At 35.7% G+C, this 13,075-nt stretch overlaps 1 protein-coding gene and 1 long non-coding RNA gene across 5 annotated transcripts in view; one reads left to right on the top strand and one right to left on the bottom strand.

Annotated features, from left to right (window-relative positions):
• PTPRC (protein tyrosine phosphatase receptor type C) overlaps positions 1–13,075 on the bottom strand; it is a 144,869-nt gene that overhangs the window by 68,875 nt on the left and 62,919 nt on the right. For 2 of the 3 annotated variants that reach the window (XM_069074495.1, XM_069074494.1), the window contains exon 3: positions 4,874–4,897. In XM_069074495.1, the coding sequence (XP_068930596.1) occupies positions 4,874–4,897 (24 nt within the window). Of the gene's footprint in view, positions 1–1,146; positions 1,286–4,873; positions 4,898–13,075 lie in introns of those variants that run through there. The other variant, XM_069074492.1, reaches the window with a different exon arrangement.
• On the top strand, positions 1,140–8,952 carry LOC138151053 (uncharacterized). Of its 2 annotated transcripts, XR_011165724.1 has the most exons (3): positions 1,140–1,261; positions 1,337–1,437; positions 7,424–8,952. It is a non-coding gene; the product is annotated as an uncharacterized lncRNA (long non-coding RNA). The 2 variants fall into 2 exon arrangements; XR_011165723.1 differs by lacking the exon at positions 1,337–1,437 and having other exon boundaries at positions 1,157–1,292.

Raw genomic sequence — 13,075 nt, 5'->3', positions numbered from 1 at the left:
CATCTGTAAAGATCCTAAGTGGCAAAATTACTTTGTTTACTCTCATTTATGTATACTTTCATTTCCAGACCTTGGAGTATATGTAAAACACTGACTCCAAGCTATACCTGGCTCCAGACACTGAGAATAAATGGAAGAAACAGAATCATCACTGGTATTTAGAACAAGTACTACAAAACACAACTCATGGAATGCCACAAAATAGTCCCCCTTCAAACTAGTCTTTAAAGTCAAATTCAGTTATAGGAGAATAGGAAGAAAGATCATAAACTCTGGGTCATAAAGTACTATGTGAGGAGCAAGAATCTGAGAAACGAGAAGATCACCACTGGGGAGGTTGCTGCTTGGAGAATGTCTTGGATAGGGGTGGAAAGAAGCTCCTCTGTGTGACTCCCCATCTGATCACTTCCCATTTACATGAATTATTCTTACTAATTGGTTGGTGAGTTCATTTATTTCAAACTTCTGACAGTGTCTTTTAAATTTTTATGCCCTGGGGAAATATCCATAACTTCACCCTAGTTGTGACTCAGGAAGTCTTAGGCTGAAAGAATCATGGTTATAGAGCTGGGAAGGCCCTCAGAAGTCATATAGTCCAATACCCTTCATTTTTCAGATAAGAAACATGAGTAGCAGGAATGTTAAATGTCTTGCTCGAGGTCAAACATCAGAGGCAGATTTTGAATCCAAGTCCTCCAACTCCAGAGCCAATATTTTTTTTCTCTGTGCCAGATGTATCACAACAGAGATAATGTCATCTAATTGAGCATTTATACTGTGTTTAGTTAGAGTGGGGTGAGATCCTATAGGGAAAGGGATGAGAATATGAGTGCTGGGCTAATGGACTGAGAATACATTGGTTCTCATTAAGAGCAATGAGAGATCCTTTCATCAACAATGCTGTCTCAAAATATGAAGAAAGACGTAGCATACATCACAAAACTATTACCCTTCCTAACAGCTACAAAGCTGTGTATTCACCATTGCTGGATCCCCAAAAACCTCAATTTTTCAGAATTTTAGGTATAATAGTTGTCACAATCCTAAAAGTAAGACTAAAACTCAAAGTGATAAAAAGTCTAAATGTGCTAATAGATTCTGAGCATTGTGGGTGTGGTTTGCCACATGCAAAGGGACTGGGCAAACCTGTTGGCTTATTCGCTGTGTCAGCGATGAGTGTGTGAAAGACAGCAGGACTGCTGCTGAGTGTTGGAGTGACAGATCCATCGGAGAGAGCGTGAGAGGCTGCGTGGGTGGTAAGGTGAGCGTTCTTGGTTGGTGACATACCTAAGGTAAGAAAGCGAGATTGTTACATTTGTTTCTCCTTTGACTTTAGGTCAGCTACTCAAGTGCTAAGAAATTATAAAGTGGAATTCTCCAAGGGTTCTTCATGATGTGAAAGTATCCTCATCTACCAATCTAAGAACATAGGCAGAGGTAGGTTTTATATACATATACATATATATATATATATAAACATACCCTCTGCTTTTCTCTTTTCACATCCCCCTAAAGTGTTCTTTGTTACTGATTCCTCTAAATTTATGGCACTGAAAAAATGAGTTCATTTTTGGCTCTCTGATTCTATCCCTGGGAGAGACACATCAGGAAAGGGGAATGAAAAAAGAGGGAGTCACCTGCTCTTGATTTAGGCAGGGTCCTTCATTTTCCCTGAGTATGTAATACTATCCCCTAAATCTGATTTAGAAGATCCATGGTATGAGAGTCAAAAACTTCCCTTCAATGGGGTCTTTCCCCAAACTTTTGTCAATCTGAGTCCTTCACGGTCCATGCGGAACATCCTCTCCAGTGCTAAGCTTGCATAAGAATTCCTTGGACTTCTGGTAGAGTGAACTACTTCATAGAAAGACAATTTCAGTTCAATTTGCCCTCCTAGTAAAGATCCCAGATATGTTGCTTTTCATAATGAGTCTAACCACTGGGGATGGTAGAAAAAGCAAATATATTTTATTTATATTACATTCATGGATATATTTTGTAGTTGTGGTTAAAATACATATTATTTTAGATCCATTCCCAGGGTCCAGCTTGCTCTATGCATCTACAAGAAATATTTTGGTTTGCTTCATGATTTGAGCCAGGAATTGAAAACAAAGGTAGCCATTTGGTTATGGAGGTTATGGATGTCAGCTTAACTTGGCCAATGAGTGAGAGGCTAAAGTGTAGCCAGGAGATAGTATGAATTTGGAATACCATATAGTCATAGGATTTTGAATTAGAAAGAACCATGGAAAGCAATCTATTCATTTTAGGTATCAGAAAATGAAGCATATGCTCCACAGAAAAATCTTAGTTCTCTTCAGGATTATTCAAATCATCCATGAGGGTGTGGATTTGAGATCCCATCAGCAAATTACTCATTATAGCTCAATTTGTCCATTTCAACTAAAAGATCCTGCCTTTCTTTGGATCAGTCCTGACCTGATATGTTCTGACCTACATTTGGGGCCCCTTGCCATAGACCTCCAGTTTATCTAAGTAGCTATCTTAATCCAGATTCCCTCCTGGGGAAGTTGTCTATTTTGGGTCTGGAAATGTGAAATTTTAAACAACCAAAAGACAGCTTGAAAATATTGGGTACAAGGGCGTACAAGAGGTAAAAGTAGGGAAAAGGGAAATGGAAAAGAACTAAACACATCTTTCCCTCCTTCATAACTTTGACAAGGTCTGCCAAAGTCAGCTTTCTCTCTTCCTGACCCATCTTTAGGTATATGCTTACATATGATCCTCTGTTCGGAAACTCCCAGAATTCACACTAAGAACATTTTCTTTCAAGGTTCAGATTTAAATATGTAATAGATAAAGTATTGCCTTATTATGATTTTTAATAAATGACATTCTCTGAAAAGCCAACCTGTCACATCAGTAGGAAAAGTTCTGACATTGTTGTCAGATTCCGAGGACACAACAGCTGAAGTAATATGTGAGTTAAAAGGAGGAATGGTGGCACCATTTTCTCTTTCAGAGATGCTTGCGTGTGAGAATGCAGTGGAGCGAGTAGGTGGTGGGTCAGTTGGAAGTAGAATATGGGGATTTTCAGTCTCAGTCGGTCCTGCTACGTGACAGTGGGTAGAAAAAAGCAAAAAATTATATATGATGTACAGCATAACATGAGAATTGAGCAGAATTAAACCTCAGTCTTTGAATATTTTCTTCTCTAACAGGCTGAGTTATGGGTTGAGAAAAGTGAAAAGCATTCTCTGCCTTTCCACCGAGCATGTCTACAAACTTAATCATCTATTCTAAAGGAACAGATAACAAAAGATCTGTCAAAAATTAATATTTTTAAAGAGTTACAAAGACAAAAGAACAGCTCTCAGCAGTGGAAAGAGAAATGGTGGAGGAAGCAAGCAAAGGACTAGAGAGAGGGGCAGGAAGGCTTGGAGAAAAGAATGGAGAGAGGTTTTAGCAACTCACACAAAGAAATTGCCATTCATGGGTTGAATTCGACTAAAAAATACTTATTTTGAAAAGATTCTTTGAATTCAAAGAACTAATACATTTTTAAATGCTGAAATGGGTAACACAAATAGTTATGAAGCCTGGTCTTCTTTCTTTGACAGTTGACCCAATGGAAATCTTTTGGGGAAAACATTGTAATTAGTCTCCTAACATAAACCAAAAAACATTAGGAGCATCCCTTTACTTCTCTTAGTAAACAATTGTGAACCTCTCACTCACACATTTGTTTCAACTAATTAGAATTATATTTTATTTCCATACAATCTCTCAATATGAATTCCACAATTCACTACTTATAGAAAGCAATACTTCTCTGTATTTGTAGAAATAATCTCTAACTTTAACATGTAATGAGAAGCTTTCAAAATAGAGAAACCTAATTTAAGAGGTCAAAATCATGTGGGAAAAAAATAGGACACAGATCATCCCTATTTCTCTGCTAGCTACAGGAGTTGTATGAAAGATGGTTTCAGTGAGCTCACTAGGGATGAGCTTAGATCTTAATTGTATTCAATGACAAGGCAGTTATTTCTTCTACCTATGCAATAGTTCGTGGAACAAGGAATATTGGGGAATAATAGCAGGATAGAGACTTCAGGACTAATTCTATCTTGACTCTTCCATAAAGATGAGAGCAATTAGATCCACAGAATGAATAATAACTACACATTTTTATAAGTGCTTTATGATTACAAAATACTTTATAGCTCAGTTGATGTGACATGACAATCTTATCCTATAAGTAGCACCACCTCTTTAATATGTAGGGGTATTGGGGCGGCCAGGTAGCACAGCGAGTAAGTACACCGGCGCCAGTGTCGGGATGACCTGGGGATCAAATCTGGGCTCAAACACATACCACCCACCCAGAAACACCTGGCCATGTAACCTTGAGCAAGTTACTTAACCCCGATTGCTTAAAAAAATATGAGGGATATTAGTTAAAAGTTGTTTTTAGTTTATTCAATTTGGTACCTCTTTCATATTGGCCTGTGAGTAACATCAAAGATTGAAAACAATTGTCAATTATGGCAAGAGACTGGGAGAGTTAGAGGGAAAGGGTAAAAATGAATTGAAGAATTTGGAGAAAGGAAAACTGGAGCTGAGAAATGAACCAAGGAATACAAAGGGAGAAATAAGTCTATAAATAAAACTGGGAAAAATAGAAATAAAAAGTGTAAAAAAATACTTTACTAAAAAAAAAATGAAGGCTTACATATCACTCATATACAGTGAACCCGTCATCTGATTTTTATATTTCCTAGTGACGAAAATTGTCATTTTGAGAGCACCTGACTTAGTAATCTTATAAACATCAATGAACAATCCATACATCATCTTCACAAATAGATAAAAATAAATAGAAGAATATAAAAATATCAGTTCTTACCACCTGTACCACCTGGGGTTTGTCCTGTAAAAGAGAAAGACAATGTATCAATAAAAAGTACATAGACTTTATATAATCTCTTACACATTACTAGCCAAGCAGGACTTTTTAGGTTTTCACTACTGATCTAGTTGAATTCCATTCCTCCTCTTAAAATTAAGTCTATGTTAAGTATATATATATATATCACTGCGTCAAAATTACACTTTCTTTTTCAAAAATATTCATTTTTTTGTCGGTTTTCCCTACATACACCATAAATAAACAATAAAACAAGCCAGAAAACAGAAATTGTTAGTGTTTGTTTGTTTTGAGGTGAGCAGGTAACAATTTGAGTAAAATTCTAATTCTGCTAGTGAAAACCTATGTGACTTTGAGCAAGACATTTGGTACAGTGAGAAGAACCTAAGGATTTGGGTTCAAAACCTGACTCTGGTGCAAATTACTTAGTCTCTTTAAATCTCAGTTTCCTCATCCAGAAAATGAATGGGATGGACCAGTTAGCTTCAGAGATTTCCGCTAGTTCTAGATGGAGGACCCTATAACCTCTCTGGGTCTTAGTTTGCTCAACTGTAAGGTTAGAGGTTCTTAATGTGGGGCTTGGGAACCTACTTTTGTTTTACTTGGATAATTCTAGTTAATGTAACTCGTATAAGAGTATTAAAATAACAGGTATCTTTTGTAATCTTGGGTATTTTCTTTACTGCATTTAAAAACATTCTGAGGCAGGTCCTATAAGATTCACCAGACTGTCAAAGGGATCCATGAGACCAAAAAATAAAAAATTAAGGACCTCTGGACTAGATCATATCTGACATCCCATCTATTTCTAAATCTTATTTAACTGATAAATTGGTAAAATCCCAGTTTCAGATGACCTTAATAGCAACTTTTGTAAAAAATATATATATATATATATATATATATATATATATATATTGCAAGACAATGAAATAAAAACTTCCTGTGACCTGGAAATTGTGACTTTCTCTAGAGAGGTCTGAGGGGTAAGTTCTGACTGCCCAGTATGGATTGTCAGTCTTTTGTTATCTAATTTCCACTCAGTTTGAGAAGTTATATTCCCAAAGCACAGTTCTGACCATATTACCCCCTCCTTAAGAAATTACAGTGGCTCTGTATTATCTCTAAAATTCAGTACATATTCCTTTGTCTAGCATTAAAGTCCTCATGCTATGGTTTATTAGGCATTACTGTCCTTCACAGACTTTCAGTCCTTCTGGCCTATTTGTTCTTAGAACACAACATCCCACCAGCCTTTGCCCAAATTTGAGATCCCCATGATTGGAATGGGCTCTCCCTTCACCTCAAAATCTTAGAATCCTCAGTTCCCTTTAAACTCAGGTAAAATGCTGCCTCCAACATGAAGCCTTCTCAAGCTCCTCAACCCTTAGTGACCCTTTTCTGATTATCTTGCACTATTTATGGAGAGTGTCCCAAAAAGTCATATGGCAGTTAAAACTGCGTAAGTTGCATTTTACTTGCACGTTCAAATTTATCCTTTTCTCTGATAAATTTAAGCTCTTTGAGGACAAGTATTGTTTCATTTTTGTCTTAGTATCTCTAGTACCTAGCACAATACCCAGCACATAGTAGAAATTTGTTAAATACCACTGATTGAATAATTAATCAGTGAAGAAGCTATATTTATATTCAAAGATCACTGTGTATGACACCATGCAGCAAATGACTGATTTACAGTAAAGGTGCCTTAAATGTAGCAGTATACAATGACTTAAACTACGTATTTTATTCATCAGATGTCATTTCTATTGATAACACAAAATTCTTCAGTCATATTCACAGGTTTATTCCCTGCCAAAATTATTGTGTTTTTGTGATGAAGGCATCCTGTAAGACAGCCACATAATTATTTCATATATATTTATTTTCCCATAGTCAGTTCCTCTTCATTTTTGATTCTCTGTCTTAATCATTCATTATGAAATTCTTGAGAAGTGTCTCCACTGAATGCCCTCTTTGCTTTTCTATCTTTACCACTTAAGATCCTTCCCACCAGCTCAAATGCCACTTCCTTTATGATGTCGTCCATGATTACCACATCTTAGAGTACAAAAGAAATATTTTTCCATGACCAATAGAAATGCTTATTTTTGAAAATGAGCACATCAATCTTGGGTGTCTGAAAAATATGTTAGGTTATCTTAAGTTCAAACAGTTTTTGACTCAAGCCTTACAGAAATGTCCTGTTTTGGTGTTGAAGGGGCCATTTGCATTTTGGTAATGGCTGCAGAGTAGAAGGGCCTAGAAGGCCCTACCAAGATGGAAAAGCATCACAACATGGACTCTGATGGGCCATAAGTGTGTGATCTAGGGAAAAAAATCTGGTTGAATTTAGAGAAGCTCACCCCCAAAAGATGGGCCACCATGATAAGATATTTTGTGCCCCAAAGGAACTTCTACAGCAAGGCTTTCTCAGTCCTTCTCAATTCTAGTTCCTTCCGTCTGTTAATTATTTCCTCAATATAGTTCATTCATACATTTTTTTTTGCTTGTTTTTTTCCTGTTTAGATTCTGTGTTCCTTTAGGACAGAGACTATCTACAGCAACAGCCTACATAAGAAGTGAGGGAGCTCCAATCACATGATATCAGTAGCTTGTCATCTGACCTTGGACCTATTACCTGACCTTTCTCTGCTTCAATTTCACCCATACAAAATGGAGAGAGCAATGTGGGCTACTTCATTACTTTATTTCAAGAGAGAACTAATAGAAATGACTGCAGGAATGAATTCAAATGTAAATGAGATACCATTCAAGCTCATTTACTATGGGAATGATAAGATGGATGCTTGCAAAGCATGTGAAGGCATTTTTCAAACTAACCTACAATTATAAATATTCTCAACAAGTGGTATGAAACTCAAGACGGGAACGGGGGACACTAAACCATACATAAGGATCTCTGTGGGTTGTATTCTGACTTAAGAAAGTACATATTAACATTACCCATGCTCTTTTGTATTTTTATTTGTTCTGTTAACTATTTCCTAAATGTATTTTAATTTGGTTGGGGACTTGCATGTTCTAAACTAGGGGTATTAATATTTTGGAGTTGGCAAGCCTTGGGCAGTCTGCTGAAGCCTATGTACTCCTCAGATAAATGTTGTGGTTTTTTTTTCAAATCCATGAAATGAAACACATAGGATTACAAAGAAAATAGGTTACTAAAAAGGAATGTATGCTTTTTTTTTTTTACCGATACAAGTTCACAGACTTCTTAAAATCAGAGGACTATAGTCTAAAAACTCATGCTATAGATCCTATAATATACTCAATTTAGGTTTGACTTGTATTACAAAGTAATATTTTATCTATTAGCTTTATTTCACCTATTTAGGGGAAGTTAGGTGCAGCAGTGGATAGAACACTGGCTCTAGAGGCAGAAAGACCTGAGTTCAAATTTAGGCTCAGACACTTACCAGCTATGGGAAAAATCACCCTGGGAAAGTCATTTAACCCCTGACTGTCTCAGTTTCTATATCTGTAAAATGGGGATGATAATAGCACATACTTCCCAGGATTGTTGTAAGGATGAAATGAGATAATTGTAAAGTACCTTAGCACAATGTCTAACATACAGTGAGTACAAATAAATGTTAGCTATTATTATTAAAGGTATTCTCCTGAAAAATAACCTACCCTATTAACAAAAGTAGCAAATGCATTTTTTTTTTATTTTGGGACCTCCTGGGTAATACTGATTTTACGATCAATTAATATTCTAAGTCAAATCAATGAATCTTCTAATCTGAACCTTTGAAATTTTTTTAAGTGACTGAGGAGAAGAGCATGGTCACAAAGATGATTTATGCATTCTTATTTCACAATAAATGGCAAAATGACATCAGTCAAATACTATCTTTGAAAACAAGTGTTCCTCTCAACTGTCCCATTTAATTGTCTTAATGTACAGTATTTGTAAAAAGAAAATTCTCTAAGTTGTTCTGTGAGTTATCATGATTAAAAGTGTTGTTCTCATGAAGACACATATGAAGAATGATGCTATCTGCATACAAATAAAGAACTGATCAATAGAAGTATGGATAAAATTATTTTACATATATATGTATATGTATGTATACATATGTATACACACATACACACATATTATATATAACCTATTTGTGTCTAATGTTAGCTGTCACTATAATGAGAGAAAAAAACAGAAATGTAGATGTTAACTTTATTTTATATTTATAAGGCATAGCAAGTTGTACATAGATTTGCCACTTCCTGTGCAATTATCTTTTTATTATATTATCAAAATGTTTGTTTTATTCCATAAATTAAAAATGGAATGACTAAATTTTAAAAATTGTGGTTCAAAGGAAATATCAAGTGATGAGGCTAATATTTAAATTGATTTAGGTGCCCAAATGAGTTTTGAGATCAAGTCACAGTTTATTGATTGAAAGAGTTCCATTTATGGTACAGAAAAATTATTAAGATATAAGTGTGGGCACTCAGATCACCACTGCTATGTCGGTAGTCAAGCCTACCCTGACAGAACAGCATCAAAATGAAATGTTTCACCTTGCACCTTTGTATCTTGGCTGTACCATAAAGGAAACAATTTTTATTGATTCAAAAAAGTAGAGTCAATGTATGTTAAAGACCATGTAACAGAACTGTCTTGCCTCTCCCTTCAAAAAAAAACCCTACAACTCAATATCTTCTGTAATATCACTCCCTTTCCTTCTTTCCAGTTCTGTTATTGACTGTCATGTTTTTGTCAAGCAATAGAGTTCCTCATATTCATTATTTTTCTACTGTTAGCATTCGCTTTGTCTCAGGGATTGTCTTTTTTCTTCTTCTTAGTGCTTTTGCTTAGATGCTGTTTCTTACCATTAAAAAAATAATTTTCCCCACAAAATGTTTCATGGCCACAATCTCTCCACAAACTGAAACCTACAGCTTTTTAAAACAAAGTCCCCGGCCTAAGCATCATCATTTAAGTAGAATACAAGGACATGATAAGGGATATCCAGACTTCTGGTTTCTGACACACTTGAAGTCAAAACACAGTTTGTCAGCCAGGACATTGATTTACTATAAGGGTCCCTGTAAGACTTCTTCTAAATATAACAGGTGACATCACATCTATTCAGTCCACAAAAATTCCTATTATTTCAACATTCCAAAATGGAAAAACAAAACAGAAGAAGAAAAGGCACGACCCTGGAAACCAAGGCATTTAGGAAATTATGCAGAGGCTGATGGGATGCAAGTAGAAAGTTTCTGAGAACGTAGAAACTTCAACTACACACACATTGTTTCACCAATGGGTTAGAAGAAAATTAGAATTCTCAGATTTGGAAAAAAAAATATCAAACTGCTCTATACATAATAGTGTAAGTGTATATAATATACACACAATATACATGTAATATAATAAGTGTAGGAGAAGCTTGCATAGAACAATCTAGTCAGAGATTGGCAGTTGATTATCTATAGAACATAGATTTTTCTGAAGAACTAATTCTTCTAAGAAAATTGTAATGATTCACCAATGGCATCTTCCTAACTGCCAGACATGTACCCACTTCATACACCATTCATATTTCATTCTTCCTCCTTAAAGTTTTTTTTTACATACAAAATGAGGTGGAAAATGAATGCAAAAATAAGCAATGGACAAATCCCATTTTTCTCATTCATGAATCTTTTAAACACAAATGTTCTGTGTCATTTTTGCTTTCTTTTATCTTTTCTGAGCTAGACTATTTCTTTAGTTCCTCTCCTTTTGCATATGCTAATAGACACAAGGACTGGTCCTGTGATTTTACTGATATAGGGAATTTCCAGATGGAAACTCCCTCTAACAACACAGATTGGCTTCTTCTCTATAACTTATTGTAGTAAAAAGCTGCCTAGATAACTGGAAAGTTAAATGATTTGCCTGCGGTCATACAGTGAGTATGTGTGAAAGAACCAGGTTTTCCTGACTACAAGGCCAGCTCTCTCTGTCCACTGCACAGCCACTACCACTCTACTCCCAGAGAGCAGGACATGTGATATATAAACCACTACATAAACAAATAACCAATGTAAAGTATAACTTGTTCTGTACTACCTAAAAAGATCCTTTAATCAATCAAATATCTAATAATAACTTATTAGGCAGTGTGCTAGGTTCTAGGGATACCAGTATAAAGAATGAGACAATCCCTGCTCAAAAGGGACTGACATTCAACTGGGGGGGGAGAAGAGAAATATTTTTATGTCATATTATTGAATAATATTATGTTTATGAGGCTCTTCTGTCAATACTATGGTTAAATGTTGGGGAGAGAAGTAAATTAGTTTATCAATTTAAGAACTTCTGTTGTTTACTATTGTACTTTCAAATACTCAAAGCCTGATATGACATTATCAATGTGCACATAACTCCCAACAATGCAGAATATAACCCAACCACGCCTGGCTGCCCTGTGGTCCTATTGTCCATATCTTCCCATTGGTTTGCCCCTGGGGAAGTGGGGCATCTAACGTGCCGAGGGCCTTCCTCTATTTTCTTTAGACTCATGAGGATACAAATAGAGCACCTGGATTCCCTGGATCCCTTCAAGACTCACATCCACTACCATCTTGCACATGAGATCTTTCCTCTTCCCCAAACTGCTTGTGCCTTCCTCCTTCCAACAGATTATGTTATACCTGGTTCTATGTGTTTTCTGTAGACTTACATAATGTGTATCATTTCCCCTGTCAGAATATAAGCTCCTTGAATGCAGGGGATACATCACTTGTCTAGATGCTTAGTAAATGCTTGTTGCTTGATAGATACTGTGGGAAAGTAATTCTTGAACTCCTTAATATTATGAGCTGAAGCAGAGGTAGGACCAGGACACATTTACTTGTTCCCTGATAGAAACAGAGAAGAAAAGTAGAGAGCTACAATTTTGTGAAGTTACTTCCTCACAACAATAAGGCAAGAAACTTTTCCTTACATAACTATGTCTGTCCCAAAACACGTATAAGCTGATTCCTTATGTCTGAATACTGTTTACTGTTTGTTGATCAAAGCTTGTTGCTAAATAGATAAACTGTTGATACGTAGTTTGATAGAAAGATCATTGGACAGTGAGGCGAACAACTAAGTTTCCAGTTGTGATTCTGCCATTACTAGCTGTGGAAACTAAGTCAACTATCTTCTATTGGACTCGGTTTCCTCATCTATAAAATAAATTACTTGGGTAGGGGACCTCTAAGATCTATCTAGAAACCTTCTATGTGTTTGTTAGTCTATGTATTTCTTGCGCTGATTCAAATAGATTAATAAACCATAGTAGGTGGCTAAAGAAGGGTATTGTGTGTTCATTGCCATGGCACATTCACTATTAAAGGCAGTCCCACAACTTCATGTTGATCTTAGCTTATAAATGTCCTGTTAGTTTCATTTCTTGAACAAGATGATATTTACTAAGAACTCAATAGATGGCACTATAACCCCAAAAAACTCTGACACATCCTGTCAGAGAGCTACTTGCCATTATAATAATCCTGTTGTGAGACACCAGAGGAATGGAATAGATACATTAAAAAGATGAAAATGTAGATCACAGAACATTTGATCTTCAAAGCCATGTTATTCCAACACATGTATTGTTACTGAATTTACCTTTCCCAATATGTTTCTTTTACAACTTAAAATGTTTAAATGATCACATATCAAAGCTACCCTTGAAGTCACACCCCTAAGTCCTTGATCAGAGACTTTAGCAAGAATATACCTAGAATCAGTTTGAATGAAAGATGATATCTCAAAAGGCAGATATAGTTTTAATTTTTTTTAAGAGAAGGAATGACATTTCCAAAGGATTTAAGTATTTTAGTCTAACTAGAAATGAAAATCTGATAAAATACAGTTTGAGGAAAAGTAGAATGAATGCTATCCTTAGCATCTATGCTAAGCATTATAAAGGCAATTTGAAATTATGCTGCTAAAGAACAGTGACTAAAACATCCATTCCCTAAATTTTTTGATCTCAGGCCCTGTTTACAGTCTTTAAAATTATCAAGGATCCCCAAAGAGTTTTTGTTTGAATTGATTATACATACATATTTACCATATTAGAAATAAAAACATTTTATGAAATTAGATTTGACTTTCCAGACCTACTGGAAGGGTCTTAGGGAACCTCCAAGTGGTCTCTTGAC

Source organism: Petaurus breviceps, unplaced genomic scaffold (genome assembly GCF_028583685.1).
Source record: "Petaurus breviceps papuanus isolate PSGF00001 unplaced genomic scaffold, PetGlider_PUasm1.0 90895, whole genome shotgun sequence".
Lineage (NCBI taxonomy): Eukaryota > Metazoa > Chordata > Mammalia > Diprotodontia > Petauridae > Petaurus > Petaurus breviceps.
This window is presented reverse-complemented; position numbering and strand designations above follow the sequence as displayed.